Below are 23333 nucleotides of genomic sequence, written 5' to 3' on the forward strand. Positions count from 1 at the left end.
AGCTCGAACCCCGAAGCGAGAGGTGTATTTTCATCGGCTACCCACAGCAATCCTTTGGTTACCTCTTCTACAGACCTAGTGACAATGTGGTCTTTGTAGCAAGAAGAGGAGTCTTTCGAGAAAGAGAGTTTATAAGCCAAGGAGACAGTGGGAGGCAAGTTGATCTTGAAGAAATTCAAGAGTCAAGTGGTGAAGGAACTTCAAACTCTAGCCCTCAACTTGAGGAGGAAACTCCTGTTGAGCCAATTGACGAATTTGTACCTCTGAGGCGTTCCACGAGAGTTAGGAGTGCACCTGAGCATTACTATGGATTCCATATTACTGCAGAAGGTGAGACACTTATTAGTGATGAGACACTAGTAAGTCAAGATGACCCTAACAGCTACGAGGAAGCCATGGCGGGCCCCGAGTCTGCCAAATGGAAAGAGGCTATGGATAGCGAGATACAATCCATGTATGACAATCAAGTTTGGAACTTGGTTGAGAATGTACCAGGTCGAAAGACTGTAGGGTGCAAATGGGTCTTCAAGAAGAAGACCGACATGGATGGTAAAGTACACACTTATAAGGCTAGACTGGTTGCAAAGGGCTTCTCTCAAATTCCTGGAGTGGACTATGATGAGACCTTTTCTCCGGTAGCCAAGATTAAGTCTATTCGGGTTCTGTTAGCCATAGCCGCATTTCATGACTATGAAATTTGGCAAATGGATGTCAAAACCGCTTTCCTTAATGGAAAGTTGGCTGAAGATGTTTACATGAGTCAGCCAGAGGGTTTTGTCAGTAACGAGTACCCTAATAGAGTGTGTAAGCTTGAGAAATCCATTTATGGATTAAAGCAAGCACCTCGCAGATGGAATCTTTGCTTTGATGAAAAGGTCAAGGAATTTGGCTTTTCTAGGAGTGAAGATGAATCTTGTGTATATGTCAAGGCTAGTGGGAGTATAGTTAGCTTTTTGGTATTGTATGTGGATGACATACTACTCATAGGAAACGACATTCCAACCTTGCAGGAAGTAAAGTCCTGGCTTGGAAAGTGTTTTGCTATGAAGGACCTTGGTGAAGCTGCCTATATTTTGGGGATAAGGATTTTGAGAGATCGGAGTAAAAGACTAATTGGACTTAGTCAAAGTACCTACTTGGAGAAAGTTCTGAAGAGATTCAGAATGCAAGACTCCAAGAAAGGAGAGTTGCCCATCCAGAGTAGCGCCAAGCTGAGTAAGACACAAAGCCCTAGCACTGAGGCTGAGATAGCAGAAATGAGTCGAATACCTTATGCTTCGGCTGTAGGTTCGATCATGTATGCTATGACGTGTACTCGACCTGATGTAGCTTTTGCCTTGAGCATGGTTAGCAGGTTTCAGGGGAACCCTGGCAAGGCACACTGGACTGCGGTAAAGACTATTCTCAAGTACCTACGAAGGACTAAGGACTGGGTCCTTACCCTCGGTGGGAGTGATGACTTGAGAGTTGTAGGGTATAGTGATGCTAGCTTCCAGACTGATAGGGATAACTTCCGCTCTCAGTCGGGCTGGGTCTTTACCCTAAATGGAGGAGCAATTTCTTGGAAGAGTTCCAAGCAAGAGACAGTGGCAGATTCTACTTGTGAATCAGAGTATATTGCAGCTAGCGAAGCGGCAAAGGAGGCGTTATGGTTGAGGAACTTCATTGGAGACCTTGGAGTTGTACCAGCTATTAAAGAGCCGATGGAAATTTTCTGTGATAGTGAAAGTGCTGTTGCCTTAGCCAAGGAACCAAGGGATCACGGGAGATCCAGACACATCGACAGAAAATACCATTTCATCAGACATCGGATCGAAGAAGGACTCCTCGTGGCAAAGAGGGTATCATCAGATGAGAATCCGGCAGATCCCCTCACGAAGGGACTGACTCGGGTTAAGCATCTCCAGCATGCTCGGAGCATAGGGCTGAAGGATGATATTAGATTTAGTAGTTAGAAAATATCGAAATTTGTAAAGTGTAATTGACATTTGATGATGAATAAAAGTGTTTTATTTATGAGTAAAGTGTTGCTATCTCTTGTCGATCGTTTACTATATTTCTTTTGCATGTTTTGACTTCCAGAATAATTTTGTTTGGTATAACATATTATTCAAACCTCCACAGTCGGTCATATGTCGGAAGTAGGTATGAATCAAGACTGTCATGTTTGGTTGTAGAGGTCTGGGACAAGGCTACAACAATCATGAGTGCTCATAAGTTCTGAGCATTGGACTCAACCCACGCTCACTGGAATCACTTCATGGAATTCTATCTCGAGTGATCGTGAGACGGTAATATCATATAAGTCTTTAAACCTAGAGATATGATTTGTTACTTACGAGTTGGTTATGCATTGATTGTACGAAAAACGCATTGGTAACTCGATGTTATAAAATCGTGCTCTTATGTGTAATTCAATGAGTAGTAGAACAAACATATGAGTCGAAGTTTATCTGTTCCTTCTTGGATTAGAAGCTGATATCTGGGCCCCTCGATGATTTTGTTTTGACCTATGTGCCGGGCCCGGTCAGAACTAAATTGATGTGTTCAATAAAGTTCTTTGTCAAACAAATCGGAAATCGGGAAACAAATGTTGGACAATAAGTAAGACATTGTTCCATGTATTTATCCGACTGATATCTAGAACAGAGGATTATATGATCACTTATCTTAAATGGCGTACCATCATCTTCTCAAGTTTCGAGAAACCTTGTAAAGAGCTATGATTGCCGATCGGTTCCTGAAGTCATACTTGCAGTAATAGTTACTAGACTTATCCAAGTGGGAGACTGTTGGATAAGGTGTCTAAGTCCATAACTATTTCTGGTATGTACTTGACCCGACCCGGCATGGTCCATTTGGGTTGCATGGCACCATGCAATTGGATAAACTAAATGAGAGAAATAATGCTTGGAGATTATTAATATATTATAAGTTCTAATATATTAATAATATTATTTGATTATTTTGATCAAGAATTAATTTAGAATTAATTAAGTGATCAAAAGATAACTAATTAAATATATGGGTTGATTAAGTAAATCATCCATATCTTGTATAGTGGGCTAAAAGGCTCCATGGATCATCAAGTTGGGTTCCACCCATAGGATGCTCCATGGATGCTCCATGGGAGTTACAAACCCATGGGTCATGGAAATGAAGAGTCATGACACATTAGGGTTTAACCCTAGATGTGTCAACACTATATAAGTAATATGATCTCCTCCCAAATCGGTTGCAACAAAGAAATAGAGGGCTTGGCCGATTTTGAAGAAGTGAGTATTCTCTCATAAGTTCTTCTAAGAGCATTTGGTGTTGTGTGAAGCATTTGAGGCATCACCACTTGAGGTGCTAGGCTCACAAGGTTTCAAGGAACACAAGCAACAACAAGGTAAGTTATTCTATCTATACTTTATGTTAAAATTGTTCCCCATGTATGCTAGATAGGAATATAACCTTGGAATTCAACTTTGCATGACAAATTAGACAAACATAGATCCAAGGTTATTAGGGTTGCATGTACACTTAGGAAGTGTTAGAATGCTCAAAACCCATCAGGAGACTCTTCTCAACCAAAATAGAAGAAGATAAAGAAGATGGCTCGTCGACCCAGGGAGAACACTCCTCCAAGTACAGATCCTGCTGATGACCAAACTCAGGAAGAAGAGGTTCATCATGTCTAACCCCGAGAGTCCACTCCTCCATGTTCTCCTACTCCACCAGAATCTCCAAAACAAACCAAAGTTCCAACTCCACCCTAATCACCAAAACAGACAGTTCAACTTTCTACTCCTACTATTACTCCACCCATTATCACTCAAACAACAACTCTGGCAACTTCATCACCAATTGCTTCAGTTCCTATCTCTACTATACCCTTATCTACTCCACTCATAACCGAATCAACAACCACTACCATTCCCAAACCCACAGTAGAAGTCAATGTATCTGATACAGGGGCTACTACTGTGACTGAACCTCCAGTTATCAACATACCTCCTTCAGCAACCCCATCCTCCAATTCTGGTGCTACTCTTGGGGGAGACGATGAGGATTTTGACTCCATTTACTACAGTCCTTATAGACTTCCAACTGAAGATGAAGCTGATACTCTTGTCACAAGTCAACAAATACAGGGCATTCATGAAAAGTTAGATCGATTGCTTGCAGATAGTAAAGCCTATGGTGGTGTTGTTCTCAAAGCATTTTTGGAGACAACCATTAAACAATACACTGACGCAATTGATAAATCTACAGAGGCAGTTAATGAGTCTACATCTACATGCAAGAAGGCTTTATTTATGATGTGGAACAGAGATACACTTATCAATCAAGCGATTGAGTTTCCTTCTGTCTATTGGTTGGAACTGTTGGATTAGTGTCTAAGTCCATAACTATTTTGGTATGTACTTGACCCGATGGTGCATGGTCCTTTTGGGTTGCCTTCACCGAAGCAACTTGATTGGAGTAATAAATAAAGAGAGAAAGGTTATTATGATTTATTAATATGTTATAAGAATAATATATTAAAGGAGAAATCATATTTGTTTAATTAATATTGGTCAATAATTAATTAGGAACTAATTTTGTGATCAAGTGTAATTAATTAAACTAGAGGGGCTGATTTGTAATTATGTGATAGTTACAAAATAAGGTAAGGATTATCTTAAATATAGGGTGAACGAATTTAGGGAGATAATGCCTTAGAATTCGACTAGGATAAGGGTTTCTAAGACTTATCTTATGGTTACTTGGTGGGCAAGCAACTAGATAAGGATAAGGACTAAAACCCTAATCTTTACACCTATATAAACCCCCTAAGGCTCATGAATTCGTCTAAGCCTTCCCAAGAAGTCCTAAGGACGAATTCTAACCTCTCTCCTCTCTCTTTATACCTTCTCCATTTGCTCTTGGTGTTTGTAAGCCATTAGAGGAGTGATACTTGTGACTCTAAGCCTTCCAAAGTCAATACAAGGAGATTTGGGATTGTTATTGCTACATAACAATCAAGGTAACATTATAAACTTATTCTTATGTTAATATGATTACTTGTATGCTAGAATTAGGGTTTATAGTCTTGGATTCAAAGCATGTACAATAGAGAAACCTAGACCCAAGCATTAGGGTTTGTATGAGCACATAGGATGTCTTATGACCAAAACCCATCAGTGGTATCAGAGCCTAGGATGGTTTCAATTGTATTGATGCATTGGATATCTAAAAAATTCGTTTTTTTTTTGGTGTTCTAGAGGCTGGACTCGTCGAGTCCATAGCTGAACTCGTCGAGTCTAGGGTGACTCGACGAGTCCAGGCTTGACTCGACGAGTAAACTCATCAGATAGTGCTTATCTCGGGATTTCTTGCTGTTTTTGCATATGGATAGTTACCTTACCATGTTAGATCAATATTAATCCGATTATATGACATATTTGACTATATTTTTGATCTAATTGAAGATATTTATCAATTAATAAGATAATTGTTTCTTATAAGATAATTGATTAATTATTTTGAGTAAATTGATAAATTGCTTTGCAAGAAATCATTAAACAAATCAAATATGGATAATTATGTAATTAAATGTTAGTTTAGATTATTTGTTATTTGATCATTGTTGTTATGAAAAGTTTCATATTTTGCCCTTTAGGTTTTATAGTTTAAATTTGAACCCAAAAGTTTTGTTGTTTTGAAATTTAAATAGTTGAAACCCTAATGTTTTTGAAATGTTTCAAAACTTGCCCTCAAGTTTTGGAATTTAAAAGTTGATTAAAAGTTAATTAGGAATGTTAAATTTTAAAACCCTAGTAATGTTTTGAAAAGTTCAAATACACTCTTATGGTTTTATTAATTAATTAAGGATTATAATTAAAGGAGATTTAATAAATCCATAAAAGTTTAGGTTAACCATTTAATTGAATTAAAAGTGTAATTGTTAAAGTTAACCACATATTATTTTAAAAGTGTAAAATGCACCCTATACTATATATAACATTAAAAGTCTAACATTATATATATGTATGAGTAAAAGTCAGTCTTACCGTTAGTAGGCCTCATTCACGAAGCTGGTCTATAAGGGGTGTTTAAGGAAATTGCCTATAAAATGGCGATTGAATGGGTATCCACTCTTACCCACCGCACTCTTGACTAGTGGAGGGTCGTTAGCCGAACGGGTAGGATAGGACGAAACCTTCCATTATAAGTATAATGAAATATAAAGTAACCAAATGTTTTTCAAATTCCCAATCTTAGTCACTTTTGGCAAAAGTGAATTGATGCAATTCCATGAAATTACACTTTGTGCCCTTGCGAAGACGTTAGTGGAGCGTGTGTGGTTTACCAGCACACTAAATGGTTCTAAGCAAAGGTAACAAAGGGTGACTCAATGTTTGTCATAGTTCGGTGGAGCGTGTGTGGTTTACCGGCACATCGAATAGGTGACTGTAACATGTGAGGGCACCATGTAAGTTTGCATGGTTATTCACACCCGCTTTGTGATCCTCGGCATCCCAGTCACAAACGAGAGGGGAATATTGAGATTTAAACATGCCATTGAAATTTTCAATGAATCTCAAAGGATCTAGGAGTTTTCATAGATCTAAAACTTAAATTTATTTTTTTCGTTTTTCATGGTGGAAATTAGTGAATCGTCATTCACTTACCTTCAAATATTTTGCAACTAGATTACGGCATTGTGTTGGGTCCTAGCCTTAGTATCTCATTTGGGTGATTTACTAAGGACTCAATCAATCAACTAACTTGAATTCGTTTTCTCCCGTTTTGTAGATGTCAAAGTTGGACAATCATGGTCTTCCCAAATCCCGTGGAACAAGAATTCCACATGAAGATGGTATTCCACGATTCGATCGAGGAACAAGAAATCATGCTTCACTTCCTCCTCCTCCTCCAATTGTTCTCCCTAACCTACAAGATTGAAGAATTGAAAGGTTCAATATCACTAAGGCCCTATTGGAAATGAAACATGAAGATGGTAAATCCGTGTGTGCCCACATTCTAGGAATGAAATCACACATCGATAGGTTGATAATGTTGGGTGTGTCATTCCCGAATGAGTTGGCTGTAAATTGGGTTTTGCAGTCGCTTCCTGAATCATATAATGAGTTCAAAAGAAAGTATTATATGATGGATCATGACGACAACCTCATTGACCTAACTTACATGATCATGACGATCAAGGTCCATATTTGTTGGGAAAGTCAACTGACCATGCTTCCGAGGATATTCTAGGAGAACCGACCTGCGTTTGCTGCCAAAAGAAAGGGCGTTGGATACAAGTCTGCCCAAAGAGCCTGAAGAGTCCAGAAGATGGGAGAGTCAAAGTGTATGGCTGCGCTTCAGGTAAAATCCACTATCTAACTCCGATAAGTTCCTATTCATTGATTCAAATACATGATGTGATAAGATTGCATTTGAATGTTTTGCAGGATCGGTGAAAAGAAAGGAAGCTTGGTGAAAGAGCAAGATGAATCTAATCACAAGAAATGGACCTTGATCGCATGGACTTGAAGATTAGATTTTGATCTTAGATAGTTATGATAAAGTTGTTAGAATTTTTTTTTTGAAATACATAGTTTTCAATGGATTTTGCATTGTAAGGACAAATGTTTTCCGCTGCTTTTATAAATAAAATAAATTTTGGTTTGGCTTATTTATTTGTTTACTTCCTTGCAATGAAATCGTTATGAAAATTGATGTTTGAATATTTCTACAACAAATGGATATGATTCTTATTTATGGTGTTTATGGAAAAGTCAAGAATTTACCAAATAGGGAGAGTTTCTCATCACCCAAATTTCAATTGGACAGAAATTTGGAATCACGCAACTTAGTTGCATGATGAATGAGAAATTTCATATTTGATAATTAGACTAATTCGTTGACAAAGTGTCAAGTGAAGGACTAAGAGATCAAGTACACAAAGTTGTGTGTTGATCAAGTTCACCATAAGAGTAACAAAGATATTCGTCATGATTTACTAAAAGTTTAGTAAATGTGATTATACTTACAAGCTTAAGTTTAATTCGGAATTGATTAAAAGGGGTTTAAATCAATAGCAAAACGAATATGAAGAATCAAGTAGGCAGAAAGATAAAAGTTTCTCCATTCTAAGAAGAAGGGAGAGTACCTTTTATGCTTTATGATAGGTCTTAATGATTAAGAACCATATCTCAATTGATCCTCTAAGTGAGTCTTAGTACAATTGTATGTTTAAGAAGAGGAATCAAGGATTGAAGAAATGGTTAAATCAAGAAGTCTATCATACTTCGTTCCAATAACAAATCTTAAAGTTAAGATTGTGACAATGAGTGAAAAGTATTAAAGGTTTATAACATTCATCAAATGTGGAAAGTTGTGATGTCTTGAATAAGACAAAGACCGACTAGGACCAATTTATGAAGTGTTTTGATAAAAGCTACACTAACTCTTGAATATTTGTTTGTCAAGAAATGTTTATTGACAAAAAGAATCTTATATGTCAAGGAGTCAGTAGGAGTCTTAATGGTCTTGAAAGGTTTCAAGAGCAAATCAAATAAACCTTATCGATCATCACTAGCACACGAGTTGAGGTTTACAACCTATTGTGATGACATTATTTTGATTCTGTGCCAATCCAATCGAGTTAATTATGCATGAGAGTTCTATGAGTTCTCATTTTGAACGCATAAAAGGCAAAGGACCTTAATCAATGAAAGGTATATTGATAGGAAAGGGTGAGTTGCTTAACTACTTGGAAGACATGGTGGGCAACTGTGCTACCATAAGGCAAGAAATCAAGATTAAGAAAGGTCAGTCCATATGAGTTTGAATTTGTCATAAACTTTGGTTTTAACAAATTCACATGGATAGGAACAAATACACCATTTAAATCTAAGTGTCATAAGATTTCCTCCTTCATGAAAATGATTGTGAGGAAATGCTTCCACTAAGAAAGATTTTAAGATAGTGATTGTAAAATTGCATTCTCGAATTCGATCATGGTTACGGTATCCCTTTCCATAATTTGAATTGTGAGGTTTGGCAATTAGTCTTAATTGTTTAGACACTCATATAAACTATCTAAGGCAAAGGTGTATAGGTTCAAGAAGCCTTGATAAAAGATTATCAAAGCATTAAGTATTAGAAACATAGAAATTCAATAGGTATTGTTTTTCTGAAAGTTAAGATGTTTATGAATACATGTCGAAGCTAGTGGGAGCATAAGTGTTATGTTTTATAATAATCATCATGATAGTGGGAGCATAAAAGTTATGATTGTATGATTATTATGGAAATTTTTGCAAGTTGGCAATATTAATTATAGAAAACAAGAGTTATACCTTGCAAAGTCGTAAGGATTGTAAAGTTGTTTTGCTATAATTAAGGGAGAGAATATTATGCTTCATTTCAAATCTAAAGGCTTAGGTTGAGAAATGTTAATAAACTTAGTCAAGGGTACATAGTATGTTCTTAAAATTTCGATTATGATTACGGCATTCCTCTTCATAATTCGAATTTTGAGAACATAGCAAATAAAACATTATGCGTCGTGTCCCATACGCTTCGGGTATAGGATCGATTGCAAATGATTTAATGATTGACCATTCTAAATTTTCCAAATGTCTAGCGCATTTAGAGGGAAAAAGGACTAGAATCGGTTTTGACGAAAATAATTAAACAACTATCAAAGGACAATCCAAAGTTCGACGAGGATTGGTCGCTTGTGAGTAGTTGGAAGCATGGTATTGGACGGATCATATCGACATCATTACGAATAGATAAGATTCTATTAAGAATGAGTTGTCATATGGAATATATGGAAGCGTGTCCATATTGGGAAGTAAATATTGAAAATCTATGACTAGATTAGAAACCTTTATGCAAAAGGATGTTCAAAGGAATGTACTTTGAGTAAGAGACATCGTATCTAAGGAATTGTCTTGTAACAATCTCCGATAGAGGACTTTGTAATATCATTGGCAATAGTCTTTGAGACTTTGGTTAGTGATATTACGAAAATCATTGCATAGAATATTAGAATCTAGCATATTCTATAAGTAGCAAAAATTTGATATTCTTACACTTATGAAAATGGATTTGGAGTTGTGAAATGAGAATGATTGGAAATGTGTGCAATTTGTCTATTCCACAAAAGTAAGAACCATAGGTAAACATTGTGTGCATGCTAGGAGCATGGGACAAGTGTAATAATTCAAGTAAGAAGTTGATTACCCGAAACGAAAAATAATGAGTAATCGATATGGTGATAAATAAAAGGAGTTTTATTTATACTCAAAGTTTTGAGGCCATATGGGATTAGTATTATTCTTGTGTTTCACTTTGCATGTTTTGACTTCCAGAATAATTGAGTTTATTAAGAATAATCGAATTATTCAAACGGGCCACAGTCTTTCATATGTTGGAAGTAGATATGAATGAAGACTGTCGTGAATTGGTGTGTGTATTGTCTAAAAGAGTATTAGACATAAGAAAATGTTTGTTGCAACATTCATGAGTGCTTATGAATATGAATTTGAGCATTGGATTAAACCCACGCTCACTTGGATCACTCCATGAATTGTATCACGAGTGATTGGTGAGACGATAACATCTTATATTCTTGAAACCGAGATGTGTGAGTTGTATCTTGCTAATCGGTTGCACATTGATAATATGAAAACGCACTAGTAACTTGGTGTTATAAAACATATTGTTGTGTGTGATTTGGTTAGCGAGTGCAAGCAAGCATTGTATCAAAGTTTATCCGTTCCTTTTATCCAAAGAAGGATAAAAGCGATATCTTTTGGGCCCCTCGATGGTTTAGCGTTGACAAACATAAATGCTCAGCCGGGCTAGGGCTAATTTGATTTGTTCAATTAGTCAGTCGTCATAAATTACCAATCGAGATATAGTACAAAGAGAATGATTAGAAATCATATCTCATACGATATCTAGAATGGAGGAATATATGATCCCTTATCTATGGACACGCGTATCTGATAGGATCAGAGTTGACAACGGCTTTGGAAAGCTACGATTGCAGATCAGGATTTGAAGTCATACACAGAATAGTTATTAGACTTATCCAAGTGGGAGACTGTTGGATTAGTGTCTAAGTCCATAACTATTTTGGTATGTACTTGACCCAATGGTGTATGGTCCTTTTGGGTTGCCTTCACCGAAGCAACTTGATTGGAGAAATAAATAAAGAGAGAAAGGTTATTATGATTTATTAATATGTTATAAGAATAATATATTAAAGGATAAATCATATTTGTTTAATTAATATTGGTCAATAATTAATTAGGAATTAATTTTGTGATCAAGTGTAATTAATTAAACTAGAGGGGTTGATTTGTAATTATGTGATAGTTACAAAATAAGGTAAGGATTATCTTAAATATAGGGTGAATGAATTTATGGAGATAATGCCTTAGAATTCGACTAGGATAAGGGTTTCTAAGACTTATCTTATGGTTACTTGGTAGGCAAGCAACTAGATAAGGATAAGGATTAAAACCCTAATCTTTACACCTATATAAACCCCCTAAGGCTCATGAATTCGTCTAAGCCTTCCCAAGAAGTCCTAAGGACGAATTCTAACCTCTCTCCTCTCTCTTTATACCTTCTCCATTTGCTCTTGGTGTTTGTAAGCCATTAGAGGAGTGATACTTGTGACTCTAAGCCTTCCAAAGTCAATACAAGGAGATTTGGGATTGTTATTGCTACATAACAATCAAGGTAACATTATAAACTTATTCTTATGTTAATATGATTACTTGTATGCTAGAATTAGGGTTTATAGTGTTGGATTCAAAGCATGCACAATAGAGAAACCTAGACCCAAGCATTAGGGTTTGTATGAGCACATAGGATGTCTTATGACCAAAACCCATCAGGAACCAGTTGCTTCGTTTGACTATGATAACTCCAAAGACTCATAGTTTGACATGCCTATCACCAAAAAAGCATTTACATTTCACTGCTTTGAGGCAACTGTTGAGGTTCCATATCCACATCCAAAGGTTGACAGGGAATTAATTGATTTTTACTTGAAGAATGGTCAACCGCAGTACTTGAATTGGAGTGCACAGAAGATTTCTAAAGTCAAGGTACTGAAACCTTCACCTGTAGGGAGATTCATAAATGTCAATTTCAAGATCAACCGTGGTTCAGCAAATACGGAGTCTTTTATCTCTCTGGCAGATCTTCCTAACCTTAATCCGCATGATTGGATTCTGCTATACAACATTTTGCTCTCTAATCTTAGGGAGTATGAGCCGATTCTTGAACATCTAAAAAGAATGTTGGCCTCCTATATTCATGAGCTTGCAACCATGGATCAGGAGATATCAAAGGTTATGAACAAGAAGCCAACTGTGAAGCCGACATCTAAACCTGGTGACGTGAACAAAATGAAATTGGGGTAGATAGATTCAACAAATCTGACTGTTATGTTCACTAAAGGTGATAGACACAAGTTTCTGTTTGCTCTAGTCGATAAGCATCTGTTTTCAACAGATTGTTTAGATCATATCATCGGTATCATACACCGATGCAAGCAGAACTCGACGGCTGACAAGAAGAACTTTACAGACATGCTTCGGTGGTATATTACCTTTCGACATCTGTGACATCCCCATTTTCACGGCCAGAAAAGGCCGATTTTGTTTATGATTTATAAAAATCAGAGTACTTCTTTTAATAAAAATGTTGCGGAATTTGTTCCCAGAAAAACATGATAAATACGTTATTAAAACATTTTCGAAGAAGCGTATTTTATTCATTTCAAAACGTTTGGGATGTCATCGTTAATATAGAAACATAAGCATAAACATAACTTACATTTATTTACACTAGTGATCTACATCTCTTTAAATCTCTTAGTGTAAAGTGACTTCGTATCAACACCTGTGATATAAATAAACTGAGTGGGTCAGGTTGGGAAACCTGGTGAGTACATAGGGTTTTCAACCCACAATAATATAATTATTATGTTTAAACAATCAAACAATCAACCCAATTACCCATCCCCATTATCTTATTTAGTCTTAAGGATCTACCCTAAGAATCAGCTATTCCTCGTTTATTTATTCCTAAGGATCATCCTAAGGAATCGACACGAAGTCCATCATTACCAAGGCTTATAGAATATATCTGGTGAACACGTAGTCCGAAACATCTGGTAAACACTTAGTTCAAAAGTAACTAGTGAACACACTTATTTCAAAATACCTAGTGAACACACTCAGTTCAAAGATACGTAGTGAACACACTCAGTTCAAAATACCTAATGAGCACCTAGTTCAAAAACACCTACAGGTTATGAGCTTACTAGTTTTCCACCGGACCATCTAGTATCGCCCATTGTTATCATCTATACTCCACTAGATGACTGGATCACTGACAATATTGATGTCTCCCATCGTGTTATCACAAAACAACTATTTCATCTACCCATGTTTTACCCAACACATTTTGTAGACATAAAATACATATACAGTTTAAATCATTTAAAACATGTATAAAAAAATCTTTCACCCAGCATAGACAGCAAGTATTCAGACAATATGCACACACAACACGTAATTTATATTAAAATACTTCATATCTATGTGTAAGATGAAAAAGACTATGCACTCACCTGAGAAGGTGGTGATTCAGCACTCGGACAACGCTTTGATACTCTCAAAACAATTTCCTTCGATAAAATCTAGTACCAATACCACTAGGGTTTAGTCTAACGATAACCGCGACAAATTAATTAGTCTGACTATTATTATTATTATTATATAAGCGTTAATAACACTCAATATAACTCATAATAATATCCCAAATAATTATTTTAAGGACCTAATAACATTCCTTTAATTATTCGAAAGCCATATTAAAAGTTGCGTAAGCGTAGCTCACTTACAGCGAATTTTATCGAAAACCGGAACTTTATTTGGAGCAGCGTTTCGAAACCAAAAAACTCCTTTTTCTCGGGACTCAGGGAGCCTCGGGGCTTCCCTAGGGTGCTAGGGGATCACCTAGGCTTAGGGGAGGGTTAAAACCCTTATAGAGAGAAAGAAATCTAGAGAGAGAAGGAGAATGGTGTGGAAAATGAAGGATGCTTCACCCCCTTTTATAGCCTGCGAGGCCTCGGATTACGCTGGGCGTAATCCTTGGGTACGCGGGGCGTAATTCCGGATGAGGCTGCCAGCGACCCTCCAGCTGTCTTGCACTCGGAGGGGATAAGAGCGAGGGTAAGCGGAGCATACCGAACTCAGACGCGGGGCGTAGGCGAGGAGACGTGTCCTCATCGGATGCGAGACCGTGGGGGGCAAGGGAAGGTCAGGATCGTGCCACGTCATCGTAGTTTCGCAAATTGCACACTTAACTTCTAAAAATCATAACTTTCGCATACGAGCTTCGTTTTCGACGTTATTTATATCCACGTGAAGGTGGGAACGTACTCTACAACTTTCGTTTAGACTTCGTCGGCTAATTTTGAGTCGATTTTAAATTGTATATTTTTAACAGACCGGGACAGGATTGGTCCGTTAAATCCTCATAACTTCTTCATCCGCCGTCAATTTTCACCCATATTTTTCTCGTTACGCTACTGTTAACGAGATCTTCGATTCTCGTTTAGGTCGTGTCGGCTGAAAACTGCTCGATCAAATATTCGAATTTCGGGTTGTACACTGCTAATCCGAAACTTCGAAAAATCATAACTTCTTCATACGAAGTCAGATTTGGACGTTCTTTTTATCGATGTTCTTAGTTTAACACATTCTACGACTTTTTTTAGATCGTTAAGGCTAAATCTCACTCTATCATAAATTCACTATTTACTTTTCCCGGTATTGTTTCGGTTCCGTCGCGAAACTTCAACGGGTCATAACTTCTTTGTTATAACTCGGATTTCGGTGTTCTTTATATGTACGAAAACCTTGAGAAATATTCTACAACTTGGTTAAGATTATTTATTCTAAATAATCTTTTGTAGAAAAGTCATTTTCGACCCCTATTACCTGTAAATTAACTAGCCCGGATCTACGGGCGTTACAACATCATATCTTGGCCATTATACCGAAGGTGTTTAAAACAGTGAAGAAGCCTTTTGCAGTTAAAAAGGAATGAAGTTTCTGCTCCAAGGACGCAAAGGGGGAGATTGTTGAGTCTATTTGTGTTGCGTCTTGGGCTATGTATTTTGTATCCGGATTGGGCCTGTCCATCTGTGTCTATCTAGATTAGTTTCATTGTTATCTAGATTAGTTGTTAGGGTTATAGTATATATATATGCATGCATGTATGCATATATTAACAAGTTATCTATTATGTTGATTCTTGTAACCCTAAACGCCTCTACAGATTGAAGTTTTTTATCGAGCTCTTCTGAGGTGTTATTTCATTAATCATTCGACATATTCAGTGTCATACTTGTGTTCTTTATTACGTTCTTATTTAATATCTTGCTTAGAATCATACGATCCTAAAAGAACTTTGTTCTAACATAGCCATTTCTTGATCTTTGTGGTTGATTCTTGCAAGAAGGAGGTGATTCAAGCTTAGAGGAGACCAAGGAAGTTGGGCATATGTGGATTTTGAACAAAAGACTTCACCTTTGAGGTATTATATCGCCCTTTATTATGTTTTGTTGGAGGGATCCATAGATGTGGAGTTTTTATGTCCTTTATTGGAATGAAGTGTGGGAATATGGCCCCTATTCATATTGAGACTTCTAATCTGGACCCGTAGTGGTTTAAAGAGCTTATTCCAGCTTGCTTTATGTTGAGCTATGGAGGTTTTGAGCTTAGGATGTTATTTTTAGGGCTAAATCACCAAGTGAGACCTCCTAAGCGTCCCATGAGTGTCAAGATTCTAGCTTTACGTGATTATCGGGCTTGGGGAGGTCAGATCTATGGATCAAAGGAACAGATCTGACCTCAGGAGGTCAATTGAGTTTGTGCATGTCATGAACTCACCGAGTCCAAGAGCAGACTCGACGAGTAGGATTAGGGTTTTCCCCAGAGTCCACCCAGTGGGTACTTGCCGAGTTGGGGAATGACTCAGTGAGTTAGAGGAATTTAGAAGACTGGAGTTCAAGGCGGAACTCGTCGAGTTCATTATGGGACTTGGTGAGTTGAGTCGAGGTGGCCCCGCGATTCATGTTAGGTGTAACCCATCGAGCAGGGGGTAAGACTTGATGTGTCATGCGGGACTAGAGGAATATTGGACACGTGTAGACTCGCCGAGTCACCTAAGTGTACTTGGCGAGTCGGGTCAAAGTTTGACCATTGACTTGTTGACTTTGAGGGTTGGTCAACAATGGAGTCTTTGTGTCAAGATAGGGTTGAGTCTAGTCTCGAGAGTTATATTTATGAGAGTATTTTACTTTATGTGATTAGGCGGAGGCTAGACCATATTTCCACCGAGTCGGAGATTTACCGAGACATCTGAGGTGAGTCCTCTCACTATACCTTACCTAGAGTGGTAACATAGTTTGTGTTAGTGTACTAGTGAGTTATGTGCCAGTGCATCTGTATGCTATTTATGTGTGTTATTATAATATGTGATCTGCATGATTAAGAGTTTCCAGAGATAGGACCAGTGGGTCCATAGAGTTAGGGCTAGAGAGCCTACAGAGAGTTGAGACTAGAGGGTCCCACTGAGACATACTGACCAGAGGGTCAGCAGAGCTATAGCCTTGAGTGGCTAATATATGTGTTAGAGTGGTATTTTGGGGAACTCACTAAGCTTTATGCTTACAGTGTTATGTGTTATGTATTTCAGGTACCAGTGATGATCGCGGGAAGGCGCCGACATGATCTGTACACACACCTGCGGAGTTTATTATGATTTGATCCTGGGATTTGTAATGAGATAATGTTGATACGATGTTTTCTTGAAAGTGATTATGAATGAATTTAAATGGTTTTAAAAAGCATGTTGTGTACCCTATCTGCACGCGAGGAAGCTTTTTTTTTCTTTCATAAATTCATATCTTTGTCATACGAGTGTCATTTTTGACGTTCTTTATATCCATGCATAGTTATCGACGAGTACTACAACTTTCATTTATACTCTGTCGGCTAATTCTCATTTTACTTTTAAGTTATATTTTTAATAGACTTAGATTGTTAAACACTATCTTTATATCGACGGATTCATACTCACGAGATCTTTGATTCTCGTTTAGATTGTTTTGCATAACAATCGACTGATTTTAATTTCAGTTTCTGTGTCGCACACTGCTACGCTGAAACTTCAAAATATCATAACTTCCTCATACGAAGTCAGATTTAGGCGTTCTTTATATACACGTTCTCACTATTTTGATAGCTATTATTTTTGTTTAGATTACTTAGGATAATAAGTAACCTAACTCCAATTCACTTTCATGACGTGCATAGATGTATCATTTTGATGGGGAAACTTCGCAGATGCATAACTTCTTCATACAAAGCCGGATTTAAGTGCTCCTTATATTCACAAGATAGTCATTACGACTACTACATCTTTATCTATGATTATCTATTATATCTTAAATTTTTAGATTGAATTTGTGGATGTTATAGATAGTTTGGTTTAGCTCTATGAATTTGTTATTACATATTTCTGTTTATATCTGCAATATGTCTATGACTAGGCAGAGAGGGAGTGGTTCAAGCACTAATTTTGTTTCTGGTTCAGGTGTGAGTGACCAAGGAGGATTGGGTCCGACTGATACAGACATGTGTAATATAGTGATTGATGGGGTTTTGAGAGTAGTTATTGACTTTACCCTCGAGATGTTAGGCAGGACCAAGACTAAGTTGATAACCATGTTCGATAAGCGATACACCATTGATGTTGGTGTTGGTCAATTGAGGCCAGGACCGTGACATAACGAGACTTTACAACTACCCAACCTCCCATGTTTGAGGGAGGAAAGGATATGATTACCACTATGCATTGGATTGCTGAGGTAGAGAGTGCCTTTAATACTTGTTTCTTTCTGGAGGAGGCGAAGGTCAGGTTCGCGGTGAACCTTATGCACTATATAACGAAGGACTGGTGAGGTTTGGTTACGCAACCCCTATCTATGGTTGAGTGTGGGGCTATAACTTAGGAGCAGTTCATTGCTATCTTTAGGGAAGAGTATGGTCCTTTGGTGGATATAGAGTGTCTGACTTAGGAGTATTCGACCCTCACATAGATGATTGAGAGTCTGAGACGACGACAAAGATCACCAACAAGTTCACGAAGAAGGCATTGTTTTACCCCAAGTACGTAGCTACTAAGAAGATAAAGATGTCTCGGTACTTAGGCATGTTGAGCATTGATATCAGAGAGTTCGAGGTAGTAACTAAGTGCTAGATGCTAATGGAGATGGTGGTTGGGGCCAGAGCGATAGAGGTGGAGCTTGAAACCCACCATAGACAAAAGAAATAGGTTCTTGGCGCTTACTAGATTCTTTTTTTATTACTTTTCTTTCCTATGCGTAAAATTGAATCACATTAAATTAAAAGTTTATAGCTCATTAATTTCTTTTCTATAAAAACCATATTTGCTTCTTCTTTTTTTTTTTTCTAAATATTTTTAATTCATAATTCTCTATTTTTTTTAATCATCTATTTTTTTTTCTAAAATCCACATTGTCATTGGTATTGTTACTTGTGAATTCAATATTTTGATTTAGTTAATTATGATAGAATTAATGAATTTTGGTCATAAGTAAAAAAAATATATTTAGGGCCCATTTTGTAGTCTTTGTACAGAACCCCTAAAATCCACGGACCCATCAATGATCATACTATTCATTGGATTGACATGCAAATGATCTTGCTGGTGCTACTTAGATTAATATAATATCATACACATGGTCCAAGTTGCTATAGCATCTAATGAGTTGATCTCTTTTTATCTCATGGTCATAATTTTCGTTTCATTTGGTTGGAGTTTAGAGACTTTGCTTAGATTAAATGATCTTGGTGATGTTTATTCTATTAGGTGGATGGCTTTGGTAGTCTTCTTTGAGTTTGTTCCTTTTACTTCGTTTTAAATATGTTTGTTGAGATTTTTTTATTTCTATTCGGTTCTCTAGATCTTTGTAATTAGTCCAACACTCCAACTCTTCCACGACTATTTTTTTTATTTTTTTTATTTTGATATATTATTGTCATTCTTAAAAAAAAAAAAAAAAAAAAAACATAATCATTTTTTAAAAAAAGTTGATTTTTCACAAATTTACAAACCTATTTGTGACATAACTCGAATACTTCACATCCCAAATTATAAGTGTTGAAATAGTTTGGGGACATTTCATAATTCATTTTAGTTTGGTGTCTAAATTCATAATTTCAAATTTTCAACTTCCTAAATAAAGTCAAAGCGAAAGATTACAGTCAAACTTTGAGTCACTCGATATTGATCCCCTAAACATAAACAAACTCCACATTCCAGAACTGATGCACACCCTTTCGAGACTGAGATGCCTTTCTCTATTACAGAACTACAAATCATCATTTTCCACAAACCATATCATACAAATTCACTCTCAAATCATCTCCAATGGCCTAACTCAATCACCCTCCATTGTTGCCCAACTTGTCGAACGTTACTGTGCATCATCATTGTCATCATCATCAGCTCCACATGCCAACAATTACGCTCCTCTCATTGTTTCCCAATTTTACAGTGACGATCATAAATCCAATCCATATCTCTTAAATGTTTTGATTCGATGCGCTCCTCCAACCGACTCAATTCTTGTTTTTGCCAATTGGGTATCTAAAGCGACGCTAAAGTTCGACGATTTCACTTACATTTTTGTTCTCGGAGCTTGCGCTCGACGTGTTAAAGCGCTATGGGAAGGGCTCCAGATACACTGCCGAGTAATCAAACATGGGGTTCTCTCAAACGTCAAGTTGCAAACTACTTTGATTCATTTTTACGTGAACCACAACGCATTTGCGTTTGCAGAGAAGGTGTTCGACGAAATGCGTGTGAGAACTTCCGCTACATGGAATTCACTAATAGCAGGTTATTGTTCTCAGATACAACACGCCCGAGATGGATTGCTGTTGTTTATCTGCATGTTAAGAGGTGATTATGGAGTAAAACCTAACGACACCACCATTGTTTGTGTTCTTTCAGCTGTTTCACGACTTGGTTCTTTAGAAACAGGCGTTTCAATCCATGGATACATCATAAAAACAACACCCAACATTGAAAGCGATGTTTACATAGGAACATCTCTTGTTGACATGTACGCAAAGTGTGGGTGTTTGGATACAGCTTTAACCTTATTCCACAAAATGTCTTATAAGAATGTTCTCACTTATACATCCATGGTGTCTGGATTAGCTATTCATGGGAAAGGAAAACAAGCATTGAAGCTTTTCACTAACATGACAGAATCGGGTATTTTACCTAATTCAGTCACCTTCACAAGCTTATTATTCGCTTGTGCACAATCAGGGCTTTTGAATGAAGGTGTTTCTTTATTTCAAATTATGAAAGAAAAGTTTCATATTTTGCCTCTTCCACATCATTATGGTTGTATAGTTGATCTTCTTGGGAGAATTGGGCATTTAGGTGAAGCGTATGAGTTTATTATGAGTGAAAATGTTGAAGATGATGTGGTTTTGTGGAGGAGTTTGATGCATTCTTGTAGAGTACATAATGATATTGTGATGGGTGAGAAAGTGGCTAAGATTGTTATGAATCTTGAAAATTATGAAAAAAGTGAAGATTTTGTTGCTTTGTCGAATATTTGTGCTTCTGTGGGAAGGTGGGAAGATGTGGAAGTCGTGAGAGAGATGATGAGTGAAAAAGGGATAGAGATTAATCCTGCTATTAGTACCGTTTTCGCTTAGAAACACAATATAGTCGTGCAAGAATCATCTTTATACTGTCTTTTGCATGCATTGAACTGAGTCAGATATAAATTCAACAAAATTTGCAAAGAAAATTCTCAACCAGAACGCCAAATTTTATAAAAAACATTGTAGTTTGTTGATTTTTCAGTTTAATCAGCAAAAGAATATTTATTTTGATTTAAACTTTCAATTTTTTTTTTAAAAATAACTATGTAAAACATAAATTCCATAATAAAAACATTATAGTTTTGAATTTGTTTTCTTTAAAGAAACAATTTTGACCAAAAAATATCGTTCCCATTATAGTTTGGAATTTCTTTTGATTACTTTCTTCTCTGATCCGTGCAAATGCCATGAATACCCTCTTCATCCTCATCACTGAAAAAGACCCATGATGTATTATTACCTTTTTGCCCTTGGTTAGATGCAAGGTCTAATTTAGGGCAACAAACAAGTACGGAGGCCAAAGAAGAAAATGAGGACTAAAGATGAACAAGGAGATCAAGGGAGCAACAAAGTACAACATGTAGATGTCAATCAATCTTGAATTCAAATTTACCCATCAATTCAAATAACAAACTCTCAAAACCACTATACAAATAGTCTTAAACATTAAAAAAAATCAATCTACAAATAGAAATCAAGATCTATAAAGCACGAAAACTATCAGCTTTATCAAGTCTTGCAGTCCCTGAGCTCGATGTTTCCCCCATTGCATCCGAAGAGGCAACCGCTACTTGGGATGTATCCCTCTTTAGGGAAGTCGGCATCCCCGATATCTCCTAAACAGTATTTCATTAATCAACATCTAAAGACTACAGATACTGATAATATTGATACTGATAATATTGATACTGATACTGATAGACAGGGTTTCTAGGGAGTATTTTAGTTTTTCTTACCTTCATTAAATGCAATCTCATGTCACAAGGCCGAGCTTGAAACCCAATACACGCCATTACAAAATTTGAATATTGAAACGTGACATCAGCAGCACTTTGCTTCTTCTGCTCAATCTGCAGTCAATATTTATGTTTACAACAAGGAAGAGAAACATCACAAGAAATTTGATCATCATCATGTTTATACAAATCTTAATTTATGATCGAAATGGGATATCTTTTCTATGGGACATAATAACTCATCAAGTTATGCATACCTAATTACCTCATCCAATCTGGTTGTTGAGAAACAAGATTACTAAACACTAATGGAAAATCAGTCGCATATATCATATTTACGCCCTCATCTTGATTCATCGACCCATGATTTAGATTTGATATTCATTAACTAAGCTGAGATTATGAGGATTAAGGAACACAATTATTAGTGAGAAAGATTAAATTTCGGTTGTTCTTTATGATTCAGCTGAAAACTAATAATAATCACCCTTCGATGAAATGACTCATGGAAGAAGAACCCTAACGAACCATGAATAATTGCCGAAACAGAACGGCTAAACGATTCGGAAATAAGAATGTCATGGATACATACAGACCAACAAGATAGAGTAAAATGGAAATCTAGGGTTTTACAGATAAGAGGGAAACCAGAAAACCTTTTACTGATGAATTATGGAGAAGGATGTATAATCTAGGGTTTTTTCGTACCTCATAATCGTCATTCATCGTGAAAAAGAGAAAGCTTGGTAAATCTCCGCCTTATCAAATTGATCAATTTTTGCTGTCTCTAATCTATCAAATTCTCTGAAATTCACTTCTTGAAAGATCGTACGGAGTCCTTAGATCCAATAGCTATACTAAAAACATGAATAAGCTTATTAAGGGTTATTCGGTTTGTTAAGGGGGGTGTTTGGGTAAGTGCCTTATTTTTAGAGTTATTTTTTCTAGTTTATTTTTTAATGGATTGGTTCAGGTTATGATCTGAAAAGTTGGTTGTTAGCTGAAAACCTAAAAATGTTAAATAAAAAATCAACCGATAGCTGAAAAGCTACTTGATAAAAAATAGTGTTTGCTAAAACTAGCTGAAATATATAAAATTACATAAAATGACATTTAAGAGTATATGTTTTTATAATTAATCGAAGGGTATATTTGAAATTTTTTTAAAAAAGCTAGTCTAAGTAGCTTTTCAAAAATCTATCTTATAAACTACTTTTTATCTTGCCAAACACAATAACATAAAAAAATCTCGAAAAATAAACTAGCTTATCAGCTAGTTGTGACGCTTCAAACATAGCCTTATTTTCTTAGGGGCTGTTTGGCAGGATCTGGATTTTTAAGAGGTCTGAATTTCTAAGAGGGTCTGAATTTTTAAGATCTGAATTTTTATCATGCTGTTTGGTTGGAACCTCTGAATTGTTGTCTGAATTATGAAAATGACCATTTTACCCTTGTGTATTATATTTTTCTAAAAAATGTTTTTGTTTAGAATATAACTAGACCAACTTCTTGGATATATATATATATATATATATATATATATATATATATATATATATATATATATATATATATATATATATAT

At 36.4% G+C, this 23333-nt stretch overlaps 2 protein-coding genes across 3 annotated transcripts; one reads left to right on the forward strand and one right to left on the reverse strand.

Annotated features, from left to right (window-relative positions):
- The first annotated feature begins 19391 nt into the window (after positions 1–19391).
- MEF20 (mitochondrial editing factor 20) lies at positions 19392–20949 on the forward strand. Of its 2 annotated transcripts, XM_078987252.1 has the most exons (2): positions 19392–20007; positions 20122–20949. In XM_078987252.1, exons 1-2 carry the CDS (start codon positions 19434–19436, stop codon positions 20841–20843), a joined length of 1296 nt encoding a protein of 431 aa, XP_078843378.1. In that variant the 5' UTR covers positions 19392–19433; the 3' UTR covers positions 20844–20949. The 2 variants fall into 2 exon arrangements, with proteins under 2 accessions (XP_078843378.1, XP_078843377.1); XM_078987251.1 differs by having other exon boundaries at positions 19392–20949.
- Positions 20950–21373: 424 nt separating this feature from the next.
- Positions 21374–22639, reverse strand: LOC145039139 (uncharacterized). The gene is made up of 3 exons (XM_078987253.1): positions 22457–22639; positions 21749–21862; positions 21374–21628 (listed from the first exon to the last, which is right to left on the reverse strand). Exons 1-3 carry the CDS (start codon positions 22472–22474, stop codon positions 21494–21496), a joined length of 267 nt encoding a protein of 88 aa, XP_078843379.1. The 5' UTR covers positions 22475–22639; the 3' UTR covers positions 21374–21493.
- Positions 22640–23333: the final 694 nt, after the last annotated feature.

Source organism: Lactuca saligna, chromosome 4, assembly GCF_052625555.1.
Source record: "Lactuca saligna cultivar CGN05327 chromosome 4, ASM5262555v1, whole genome shotgun sequence".
NCBI lineage: Eukaryota > Viridiplantae > Streptophyta > Magnoliopsida > Asterales > Asteraceae > Lactuca > Lactuca saligna.